At 37.7% G+C, this 13,792-nt stretch overlaps 1 protein-coding gene across 2 annotated transcripts in view; it reads right to left on the bottom strand.

Moving 5' to 3' along the window:
- Positions 1-13,792, bottom strand: part of LOC123774311 (ankyrin repeat domain-containing protein 39-like) — a 215,982-nt gene that overhangs the window by 120,097 nt on the left and 82,093 nt on the right. For both annotated transcript variants that reach the window (XM_069307719.1, XM_069307720.1), the window contains one exon: positions 8,265-8,363. In XM_069307719.1, coding sequence (XP_069163820.1) covers positions 8,265-8,363 — 99 coding nt within the window. The remainder of the gene's footprint in view (positions 1-8,264; positions 8,364-13,792) is intronic.

Here is a 13,792-nt window from a genome sequence, read left to right as displayed (position 1 = left end):
GGGGGATACATAAGTGAGGTGAAACATAGAGGCTGCAGAAGGCGTATTGGCCCATACGAGGCATCTCCTATCCAAACACAAAGATTAATCCAGTGTAATTGGCCTGTTATGTTGGACATTGTCTTCTGTGTTGGCATCGATATGTTCTTGTCTTGTCCTTACTCTCATGGTTGGTAGAGTAAATAGTTCCGTGATTTGGGTGTTCATGGTAGGTCGCTCTATTCTTATGTGAATTGCCTCAAGAATTTGTAATCTTCTTGAATCTTGGGTTTTGTCTATTATGCAAGTATTCTTGTTCCCTAGGAATCACATGAGACAAGCCCATGACATTACTCTAACAAGAGAAATGTTGAACAAGAATACTTGTGTAATACACTCTATAGTAAATCACTTCTTTTCTTCACCTTAAAAGTACGAAAATGAGTTTTGGAGAACTCCTATTTCAATTAAGCCCTGATGCTAAGAAAATAGTTAGAGGGATAGAAGCCCTAAACCAGAAAATAATAAATACAGAATATGCGGTCATATTCAATGAAACACACATATATATATATATATATATATATATATATATATATATATATATATATATATATATATATATATATATATATATATATATATATATACATATATATATATATATGTATATATTATTAAATATGACCGAAAAAGTAAGATTTATAATTCTAACACGAATTTTCTCGATCTTTCTTACGTTTCTTTTCACTGTTGATGGTAATTCAAAGATCAATTCTCCAAAATTCATTTTTATTTCTAGTCTGACGCGACACTTGAGCGCGTTTCGTAAAACTTATTACATTTTCAAAGACTTTAGTTTACAAACACACAACTGAAACTGAATAGAGCTTACACATCTTCGATTTTATATCTACATTTGGGTGAGGTGGATGAGGTGAAAACAAACTTTCAACAATGGGTATTGAATAGGTATTAAATTCAAACACAAGACAGAACACGAAACAATGGGTATTACATGGAAGTAATTGTAAAAAGCCTATTGGTCCATATTTCTTGATGTTTCTATATTGGAGCGGAGTCTTGAAGTGGGTAGAATATAGTTGTGCATTAATTGGCTGTTGATTGCTGGTGTTGACTTCTTGACGTGTAGTGCCTCGCAGACGTCAAGCCGCCTGCTATCGCTGTATCTATCGATGATTTCTGAGTTGTTTGCTAAGATTTCTCTGGTGTTTGTTTGGTTGAGGGAAGAGATTATATGTTCCTTAATGGAGCCCTGTTGCTTATGCATCGTTAAACGCCTGTAAAGAGATGTTGTTGTCTTGTCTATATACTGGGTTTTTTGAGGCTTACAATCCCCAAGAGGGCATTTGAAGGCATAGACGACGTTGGTCTCTTTTAAAACGTTCTGCTTTGTGTCTGGAAAGTTTCTCATGAGTAGGCTGGCCATTTTTTTGGTTTTATAGTAAATTGTCAGTTGTATCTTCTGATTTTTGTCTGTAGGGATAACGTTTCTACTGACAATATCTTTCAGGACCCTTTCCTCTGTTTTATGGGCTGTGGAAAAGACGTTCCTGTAAAATAGTCTAATAGGGGGTATAGGTGTTGTGTATATATATATATATATATATATATATATATATATATATATATATATATATATATATATATATATATATATATATATATATATATATTTATTTATATATTTATATATATATTATATATATATATATATATATATATATATATATATATATATATATATATATATATATATATATATATATATATATATATATATAAATGGAAATGTTCGTTTGTTCAAAATCGCTAATCTCCGAAAGTTCTTTCACCGAAATTCTTTGAAATTTTCACACAACGTTTCATTCGCATCCGAGCACGTTTTTATATACATGCTATATAGGTGTCATGTCCGTGACCGGAAAAAACATGCTTCTCTTGGAAGCATGTTTCCAAGAGAAGGGAACATCTTCGAAACCTCTTTACCGACTGCTTTGAAATTTTGACACAACGTTGCATTCAAATAAGCGAATGTTTTTATATATCTACTTTATACATGCCTCACATTTGACAGGAAAAAAACATGATTTTTTATACAAACAGCGCCATCAGTTGAATGTAGGAGCAACACACGCTGTAATCTCCGGAAGTTCTTCACCGATTACTTTGAAATTTTGACACAACGATCCATTCGAATACACGTGTGTTTTTATACATCTACTATATAGATGCCACCCATGTGGCAGGTAAAAACATGTTTTTATTAAACAGCGCCATCTGTTGCACGTAGGAGAAACATTCGCAATACTAAATATGTTACAATTTCATTTCAATGTTTTCAAATGCATTGATAAATTTTATTTTTATAGATTTCGATTTATTTTATTTTTTATTGAATTATTTTGTATGACATTGTGTTGGAATTCAGCTGTGTTGTTTACCATACCGTTCATTTTGTAAGTATAAGTATAGATGCCACACCTGTAACAGGTAAAACTATGTTTTTCTTGAAAAGCAGCACTATCTGGTGCATGTAGGAGCAACACACATGCTATACTAAATATATTTCAATTCCATTTCAATGTTTCTGATTGCACTGATAAATTTAATTTTCATAAGTTTTGATTTATTTTCATTTTGATTTAATTATTTTGTTTGAATTGTGTTGGAATTGAGCTGTGTTGTTTACCATACTTTTCATTTCGTAAGTATAGTTTATTTTAGGTTGCTAGCTACTCCACCATCCCCTCTTCCACCCACCATGCCCCACACCCCAGTCCCTTTGTCCTCCCCACCATTCTCCTTTCCCCCCATCCCCTCGTCCCCTCCATCCCAAACGCCCCCATCCCCTCATCCTTTTCCACCCATACCCCTCTCCCACCATCTCTCACTTCTGTCCCCTCATCATCCCCACCATTCCCTCACTTCCTCGTCCGATGCCTTCCCAAACGGTCTGATGTTCCCATCAGAGAATTAGGAACATCAAGTGATCTGATGTTCCCATCACTGAAATAAAAGAAAAACAGTTAAAAAATGAAATGAAAATATGAAAAAAATATAAAAATAAACTATACTCACGAAATGAACGGTATGGTAAACAACACAGTTCAATTCCAATGCAATTCACACAAAATAATTAAATCAAGATGAAAATAAATCAAAATTAATGAAAATTCAATTTATCAATGCAATCAGAAACATTGAAATGGAATTAAAGATATTTAGTATAGTATGTGTGTTGCTATTATGTGCAACAGATGGCGCTGTTTTTCAAAAACGCATGTTTTTACCTGTCACAGGGGTGGCATCTATATAGTAGGTATATAAAACCACGCTCCTATTTGAACACAACGCTGCGTCAAAATTTCAAAGCAATCGGTGATGAACTGTCAAAGATTACTGCGTGTGTTGCTCTTACGTCCAACAGATGGCTCTATTTAAAAAAAAAAATCATGTTTTTTCCTGTCACAGGTGAGGCATGAATATAGTAGATATATAAAAAGACGTGTTTATTCGAATGCAACGTTGTGTCAAAATTTCAAAGCAATCGGTAAAGAGGTTTCGAAGATTTTCCTCACATGAAAAACACAGTTTTTCAGAAAAAGCATTTTTTTTTTACCGTCACAGACGTGGCATCTGTATAGTATGTATATAAAAACCTGGCCGAATGCGAATAGAACGTTGTGTGAAAATTTCAAAGCAATCGATGAAGAACTTTCGGAGATTAGCGATTTTGAACAAACGAACATTTCCATTTTTATTTATATAGATTATTATTATTATCATCATTATATGAATAACACTGAGGAACTATTACACTTCTTAATATCTCTCTCGTTATATACGTTTGGGATACTCAAGTACCATGGCAGAGGAATCATGTAACAACGATTTAAGTTGCATTCCATGGTTGTGTGGTCACATTAACATGGTGGTCATCCAGTGGAACATTCCCTGGCTGTGTGGTCACATTAACATTGCAGTCATCCAGTGGAACATTCCCTGGCTGTGTGGTCACATTAACATTGCAGTCATCCAGTGGAACATTCCCTGGCTGTGTGGTCACATTAACATTGCAGTTATCCAGTGGAACATTCCCTGGCTGTGTGGTCACATTAACATGGTGGTCATCCAGTGGAACATTCATTGGCTGTGTGGTCACATTAACATGGTGGTCATCCAGTGGAACATTCATTGGCTGTGTGGTCACATTAACATGTCGGTTATCCAATTGAACATTCCATGGCTGTGTGGTCACATTAACATGGTAGTCATCCAGTGGAACAGATAACCAGTTAACTTCTTTGACGCAAATGGTATTGCTATCATTCTAATATACAGTATAATATCTATACTCGAAAGATACATGTTGGAGAGGTGTTGGATGAAAATGAACATTTCCCGGAATGAGTTAAGTGGAGCACTATGGTGATCATACATCTTATGTTCTGTGTTCTTGTAATATTTATCTTTGCTTATTTAAAACAGTGTTACTCTAGTACTTTGACATAAGTAACTGTTGGCTTGGCTTTCTATGGCTTGCTTTGGAATTGTAAAGGCAATTAAGCGTTGCTTAATGTCTTACATTCCTAAATAAAAACTTACATTATGTCTAAGATTTTATATATATTTTTTAGATACATGTTCCTTCAGTAATGCTGTTTACAATAATGTTTGTTACTGTCGTGTTGGTCCTGGTCACGATAATCGACCTTGAAACTTGGCTGGATGTTAGAGCAATTGTTATCATGTTTAAACACGTCTAGCTTTCTTGTGAGATATTCCTTAATAACATGTTTAGTTCTTCCTGGTTAGTGATCATTACAGTGTCACCATCAGGTCCTTCGAAGATGTTATCTGGTGATACACCTAAATGTTGATGATCTTATTAGCACTGTAAGCTTGCGACAATGAATGCCACAATTTAAAATTACTTTTATGCTAATAGCAAAACACAGAAAGGTGATGAATATTTTTCCAGTGTGTTTTGTGCTTAGGAACTATTTCCTTGTTTTGAGATTGGTACTGTGACTTAGAACAATATAAAAATATATATTTGTTGTTTTAAAGAGATGAGATACTATTGGCACTTAGCTGAAGGAGATCATCCCTTAATTTGTCAGGAACAGATAAGGTTTCTCCCACACTTACTGATAACTCCAGTTTAATCCACAATTATCATGAAGAACTCACGAATAATATCAGCCTGGCCTGTAATTGTTAAGTAGCAGCTAACCAGCGCTTCCACTTCATTTTACAACCCATAAGTTCCAGGAAGGTGATCTTTATGTTTCAGCCTTAGTACCCACCTAGTTGTGCTTGCGGAGGTTGAGCTTCGGCTCTTTAGCCCCTCTTCTCAACAGTCAATCAATTAGTGGACAGGTTCCTGAGCCTATTGGACTCTGTCTTATCTACATTTGAAACTATGTATGGAGTCCGCCTCCACCACATCACCTCCTAATGTATTACATTTGTTAACTACTATATCACTAAAATAAATAAAAATAAAATATTTACCCTATCAATTCCTCTGAGAATCTTGATTGTGGTGATCATGTCTCCTCTATCTCTTCTGTCTTCCAGTTAAATGAGATTCAGTTTCAGTAGTCTCTCCTTTAGATCATTCCCATCATCTCGGGTACGTGTACGATGGCCAACCTCTAAACTTTCTCCAATTTAGTCTTGTGCTCCATGTAGTCTCCTACATGGTTTGTAAGTCGGGTGTATTGAATAAATCCAGAAATATAGTCTACTGTGTGTTTCCGTATGAATAGTGAATGTTTTGTCCAAAAGTATCATCAGAAATGTGATGTATAATATATTCTTAAGAGTAACGTATAGTACTACCATATAAGAATATTGATAAAAAATTTGGGAAAATTTTATTGATTCTGCTTCTCTTGTTTTTGGTCTTATTTCCTTATGACACGAGAACATTTCCCCCTTCAGTAATGTGCAATCACCTTCGATTGTCCTTATCAATAACACTGTTGGAAAATATTTTAACTATGTTATATTAACGGAATTATACGAGAATTTGTGTAAATCTCGTCCGTCACCGATTGTGGCATCCTTTTATCTAGGCTCCGGCCTGAGTCTCGGGGGGAGGGGGGGGTCCTTGGCTCAACGTGTCCTCTTACAAATTACGTTGCTTTTCGCTTGTTTGCGTACTAAGGCAATAAATAGTCGTAAAGGAAAATGAACTCGGCTCACGAAATTGACTTCTGTCACGTTTTCTGTTTTGGGTCCTCTGGCTTATTCGATTAGATTAGAAGTCAGTTTAAATTAACAGTTTTCATGACGTTTTGAAACCTTAGAAGAATTTCCAGCCCTCTTAACCTACCAGAGGACCCAAAACTTGCTGCTTTGGGTTCATTTAAATGGATTTTTTTTCAGTATTTTTAAAATTAAAATACGGTAATTTTTGGCCGTATTGCACACGAGGGAAAAGCGACGTAATTTGTAAGAGGACGGGTTGCTTGGCTAGGTCAGGGAGGCAACACACACCAATATTACTACATATTTGTGCTCCCAAACCCAAGGAAAAGTAAGTAATTACTGTTTCTTAATTTGTATGTAATCTATTTTTTTTAAATTTAAGATAATAAAAAACAAAATGTTAAATGTTTGTTTTAAATGTAATATTATTGTATATATCATATTTCTTATGGTACTGATTTGCTACCACTAAATATAAGGAAATTTAAATTGTTCTGAATCATTCCATTTTTTCTACATGTTTTGCATAACTTGATACAAGTTTTGTTTCGTTGATATTCTTATATTTTGCCTGGAGAGATCTGAGGCACAAACCTATTTCTATGGTCCCTATCAACCACAAAATGCAACTAATTTTGTTTTCACTTTATTGTAATTACTTTATTAGCATATTTATAAAATACATATTTGTTATTCTAGTTTTGTATACCTTTATATCTGTAATCTGTCAGAGAAACCCCAAATCATATCAGTGCAAAACTGTAACATGAATAATAATTTATATATATTTCCTCCCCAATTTGCCATAACTTTTTCTATAATTACTAAAGAAAGAGTTATTTGTTTAATTTTGTCAACAAAGCCTCTCTAATGAGGAGGCCACAGAAAAAGTGCCACAAGGCAGTGGTTAGAAGATGTTTATTTACATTTTGAATATATTAATTGTCAAATTGGTACTTATTACAAATGAGAAAGTATTGATTGATTGATTTCCAAGCAAAATTCTAGTTGTGCCATTAACTAATTGTGAGTCATAATCTACATGGTTGTTTGGTGTTGTCATAAGTGTAGTGTGTGTGTGGGGTGACATCACATATACTGTGCACTGTGTCACAATGAATGTGCTTCACTGTGGCTTAAACTTAGTACCTTTATGTTTTTTCTTTGTTTTGCGCCCATATAAGCATGGTATATTGAGAGACACCATATTTGTTGCGATCAGTGTCGTGAAATATGTCACAGATTAAATGTATTGCATTGTTTGATGCCAAACGTGAAGTGTGTTTTGGGACACTATATGAATTGTGTAACACCTTAAGCTGTGTATTATATGTTCAATATATGACGTAGTGTAATGTATTCAATACGTGACGTAGTGTGATGTGTTCAATACGTGACGTAGTGTGATGTGTCATAAATGTGGAGTACTGAGTGATACCATCAATGTATTATATTGTGTGTCACTCTACGTGTTCTGTAATGTGTGACACCTTAACAATGAAGTAATGTTCTTCCTCATATACATAGTGAATTATGTAGCAAAATATATGTAATGTTTGCACCTACAGTAATACCATTATTTTGAGAGCATATTTTTTGTGATTAATGTTACTATAAATTTTGAACATTTAATTGTGTCTTAGTCTGGCTGGGGAACGTAAACACCCTTTGTGCTCCGTATTGTATTATAAAATAACAATATTCTATTTTGTTACACCGGAGCTGGTCGGCCGAGCGGACAGCACACTGGATTTGTGATCCTGTGGTCCCGGGTTCGATCCCGGGCGCCGGCAAGAAACGATGGGCAGAGTTTCTTTCACCCTATGCCCCTGTTACCTAGCAGTAAATAGGTACCTGGGTGTTAGTCAGCTGTCACGGGCTGCTTCCTGGGGGTGGAGGCCTGGTCGAGGACCGGGCCGCGGGGACACTAAAAACAAAGCCCCGAAATCAACTAAAGATAACCGCTAAAGATAACCATAAGTGTGGGGTGTTGTGTGACTTGAGTACTATATAATGTTGGGATGCATAAGTGTGATACTTACCTCCATAATATGCAGTGTTGACGTTTGCTCCAGCGTCGAGGAGGACCTTCACAGTGTTGTCGTTACCACTTGCGGCTGCCTCGTAAAGGTCTGTCATGTCTGTTAACAGATACCACAATTGTTATTATGCATAAACCATCACGAGTCTAGAGGTTTCTCTAAAGCGTTGAAATAAACCGTCCTTGATGAACAACTTTTTTAACACTGAAGTGAAAAACAAACTCTAAATGAACAAATCCACAATGACCGTGATGAGGGTTTGAACGTACTGCCCAAGATGAACCCAGACGAGCCTTAGTCGACTGCGCCACGACATGGTGAATGGAATTGCCACCGGGAGTGCAACTGCTCCCTGTTTTACACAATTCCCCCTGCACCCGGGCTTTATCAACAAGCTGGTCTACATCTTCGCCCTCATTTCAGTACACACAGAAATCACAATAGCGTGATTCATTATACGAACAAATCCACAAGGGCTGTGATGAGGGTTCGAACTTACGTATAGGATGATCCCTAACGCGCCTTTTTCGATTGCTCCACTACATGATCAAAAGAATTGCAACTGGGAGTGCAAATGCCCCCACACTGCTCCCGGTAGTTAACAGATGGAGTAGTTAACAGATGGAATGCATTAGGCAGTGATGTGGTGGAGGCTGACTCCATACACAATTTCAAATGCAGATATGATAGAGCCCAGTAGGTTCAGGAATCTGTACATCTGTTGATTGACAGTTGAAAGGCGGGACCAAAGAGCCAGAGCTCAACCCCCGCAAGCACAACTAGGTGAGTACAAGGTGATGTTATTGTTGCACTTTCATTTATATGGATAAATGAGACTTCAAAATAATACCTATTGCCCATGTATTTTCATTTTGAATAAAATTTATGCATATATAGGTCTAACCATCGCTTGCAACAATCCTGAATTCCAATGTCTTTTATGTTATATGGTAATCACTTCAATTACTACTCTTTCCAAAACAATATTTACCTGTGTATTTTCAGAATCTAAACTTATCTAGTATGAATCAGAGTAACGACACGTGGTTTAAAATAAGAAAGCATTAGTTAGTTTTTTTATAAAGTTTTTCGTCATATTCAGCCATAACATGTTATCTTCATATTGTTCATTGTTGAATGTCCTGACTTCCGGGACGAGCGTGTGTCATGTTTTCCGACCATCCCCCGCGGTCGCTTGTCTCTCGATAGTATTCTTGGTGACTCGGATACTTTTGATATCGTTCGCTTTATGCGTTTCTGTTCTCGTATTGGCATCCTTGGTGATATTTAGCGCCCTCTGATTATCCCGCACATTTAATGGTGCTACATAACCTTCCCGGTTTGGTGCCTTCTATTGATAATTACTTACTTACTTCATATTGTTCAGTTTTAACATGGTATGTGTTCTTCTATCATGTTCATCCTTCATTTATTACGTTTGAGTGAAAGCAGCATATAATGGTAAGATTACTAGTATATGCTTGAATATAATCTTTGATGAGGAGCCATATGAGACGACAGAGAGTACGAATAAAGGTGATAACCAGCAATAGTCATTCATATTAAGTGAAAGTAGTGTATGAGAGAATAATGGGTAACCTGCAGGTTTAGCAGTGAGGGGAACTCAACACTCAGGCCAGGATAAGCAATGTCTGAAGAAGCTTGATTCAGAAATTAGGTTGACCTGGGGAAGAGGAGTTCACCCTTGTAATGTCTTGGATCTGTGGGTTCCAGCAGCAACAATCTCAATCATTCCAAACCATTGATAAATATCAGAGAAGTCTCCGGTAATGTGGTAAACCCAGAAGTATCGATTAGTAAGGCTTACTCCATGCATGCCTTGAGGGACAGTTTAAGTTTATCATATTATTCAAAATCACTTGATATAAATATAATAAAATGGCCTCTCTCTTATTCGAGTTCTCTGGTTTTTAAATCAAATTATAGTCAAAATCCACACGTCACAGACAAGTGATAACTGTTTAGGTTGCAATGGTTAAAGATAGACTATTAGAACAACTGACCAAAGGAGCATTACTGTGTTATTCAATACAGGATTTTGGCCCCAGTCCCAGACTATATCTGGTTAGGAACGCGACAAAACTGACATACAATTACTGTTTCCCATGCATGGTCAAATATAAACCATAAATATGAAAATATTCACAAAGTTTGAAACCAATATTACTGTTAAATATAACTAATCACCAAACGAGGTGCTATAGGCTCATTTATACTGAAAATTTTATTTATAGGTCATTCACTTTAACATATTTTGGTTATAAAACCAAAAAAACGGCCAATCTACTTTTGAAAAACTCCCCAAACACAAAGCAGAATGCCGTGAAGGAAACCAACGTTGTCTATGCCTTCAAATTCCCACTTGGGGACTGTAAGCCTCAAAGAATTCAGTATATAGGCAAGACAACAATATCTCTTTCCAGGCAATAACGATGCATAAGCATCAGGGCTCCATTAAGGAACATATAATCTCTTCCCACAACCAGACTATCACCAAAGAAATCTTAACAAAAAACACGGAAATCATCGATAGATACAGCAATAGCAGGCGGATTGACATCTGCGAGGCACTACACATTAAGAAGTCGACACCAGCAATCAACAGTCAATTAATGCACAACTATATTCTAATCACTTCAAGACTCCGCACCAATATAGAAGCATCAAGAAATATGGGCCAATAGGCCCTTTGCAGTTATTTCCATTCTTCCCTTTAACTTACAAAATATTATACCCATTGTTTCGTGTTCTGTCTTGTGTTGAAAGTTTGTTTTCACCTCATCCAAAACTGTTGTAACATATCACCTCACCCAAATGCAGGTATAAAATCGAAGCTGTTTAAACTCTGTTCAGTTATAGTTGTGTGTGTGTAAACTAATGTCTTTGAAAATGTAATAAGTTTTACAAAACGCATTCAAGTGTCGTGTCAGACTAGAAATAAAAATGAATTTTGGAGAATTGATTTTTCAGTTACCATCAACAGTGAAAAGAAATATCAGAAACATTGAGAAAATTCGTGTTAGAATTATTAATCTTACTTTTTCGGTTATATTTAATAATATATGTCTACATATATGTCTAATATATGTCTAAATAATATATGTATATATATATATATATATATATATATATATATATATATATATATATATATATATATATATATATATATATATATATATATATATATATATATATATATATATATATATATATATATGTCTACAGGAAAGACTGCTACCAAAATATACCAATATATAGATATATATGTATATATATATATATATATATATATATATATATATATATATATATATATATATATATATATATATATATATATATATATATATATATATAGATATATATATATATATCCTTTATTGTGTATTTAAAGGTTACAAAACATACAAGACAAATGCCTAAAGGTTATGGATCTCTTGAAGCTCCTCCGCTTCTGGACAGGAACCGAGGACGCAGCAAGCATTTCCCCTCTGGATCGCCACACTGAGACGCTGAAATAAAAAACTGGAAGCCTTTGGGTCTCTGGTGACGTCAATGAGCTTGGAACCCAATTCCTTGAGAAATCCCAAGGCACTCTTGCCCCAGGGGCCATGCGTCTCAGGCGCTATGGGAACAAAGAGGTATTGACCTTCCAGTCGCCTGTACTTGAGTGATTTTGCTGTTTCCCTGTGGTTGGCCGCCCCACCTGCTTGATCAGCTCCGAAGTGTACATAGGTGTCAGCCAGGGTGGATACACATGTGTAGTCCCACACCAACTGTCTACCCTCCTTCCATGAGTATATGGTGATGCCATCAGGGCGAAGTGCGGGGAAATCCGGGTTTTGGACCCCTAGGATGCGAGGTTCTCTCTCCGCTGGGCACCCAGCCGAGACGAGGCTTCTCTTGATGATGTCATTGACCTCGTTGTGTCTTGCATGCCAGCCCTTTGTGCTTCCGCAATGCAACCCATGCAGTCCGTATTGGTCTGCTTCCACCCTGTTGCAAATACACTTGTATTCAGTGTGAATTGGGGCACCAAGGCGGAGGGCCACTGCTACACGAAGGGATTCTGGATCTAGGCGCGTGCCCATTGCTGACATGGGTACTGCCAGGAGGAAGTCTCCTGCATGGGGGGCACGCACTGCTCTGAGGCGGGCTTTCTCCTTGTCTGATGTTGCGACGCTGAGCATGGCATCAGCTACTTTTTCCACTAGAGGGTGGTCCCAGCCGGACTGTTTGTGTTGTTTTGTTGGCTCTATAATGGTTGCTGGGGCTGCAAGAACATCCCACTGATTTGAACATTCAGTGAACGCAGGATCGTGTATTCCTGCTGAATCTCTCAGGGTTGCAGGTAAAATATCTCTGACGAGGTCGTGCGATGCATGAGAGGAGGAAAGGAAGGCTGGTAGAGCAATTTGGGAGGCTGTGCGGACACCAAGGCCGCCGAGTCTTACAGGAAGGGTTGCTTGCTCCCACTGAGAGTCGTCCAATGGCAGGTTCAGGACTTTCACCAGCATGGACCTCAGAAGGGTGTCATACACATTTAACTTAGGGCTGCTGTAGGATGGAGAACATCTCAGAAAGTAGGTCAACTTAGGGAGAGACAGGCATCTTGTAAGGAGAAAGAGAGCATCATGGGCATCAATCTTGTCAATCCTGTCCTGCATTCTCTTTAGGTCAGTGATTTTTGCAACCAGGACCTCCTCGATTGTTCGTGGGCCAATGGGGGCACCCAGGAGAGTGCAGTCCGGTGGCTCGACAACGAGAATGTCTGGAAGAACATTTTGTATTTGCCCAGTGATGTCTGGATTGCGGGAGATTATTTCACATTTGGATGCATTGAGAATGAGGCCTAAGGCTGCTCCCTGCTCCTGGATTTTCCTTATATCCTCCAAAATGGTTTCCGGAGTTCCAGCTAGAGTGCCATCATCCAGGTACCAGATGTTTAGCTCGCTTGTCAGACTATCAGTGACCTCTTTGATAGCTAGGCAGAAAAGGAGGGGGGCTAAGGGGTCACCTTGTTGGACACCTTCACAGGAGTTTATTTCATGCTCCCCAAAAAGAAGCTTAGAGTCCCCACTGTAGCACGATCGGATGAATGGGTAAAGGGGACGGAAATGGTTGTGTACAGCCCTGAGGACAGCGTCTCGTCTGACTTGATTGAAGGCATTTTTGAAGTCAAGCTTTACTAGTGCCTTCTGGTCCGGGAGATCAGCAATGTTAGCCCGCGCTGCATGTGCTGCAGCTTCACAACCTAGGGGAATCCCAAACCCGAGCTGATGAGGTTTCAGCAAGGTGGCTGCTTCCTGGCTGATAGATCTCACTGCAGCCTTAGCTACAAGGCGTCGGAGGGTGTTGCCAACGGCAATGGGCCTGATACCCCTATCCTTCTTCTTTAGAGCACAGAGTGCTGCTCCATAAAAGACAGGCCTGATGTCCTCAGGGATGCCGCCAGCCAAACACATGTTGGAGAATCTGGTAAGTTCCACTAGAAGGTCCTTTGC

Source organism: Procambarus clarkii, chromosome 61 (genome assembly GCF_040958095.1).
Source record: "Procambarus clarkii isolate CNS0578487 chromosome 61, FALCON_Pclarkii_2.0, whole genome shotgun sequence".
NCBI classification, from domain to species: Eukaryota; Metazoa; Arthropoda; class Malacostraca; order Decapoda; family Cambaridae; genus Procambarus; species Procambarus clarkii.
Note: the sequence above shows the minus strand (reverse complement) of the source record. Positions and strands in the feature narration are given on the sequence as shown.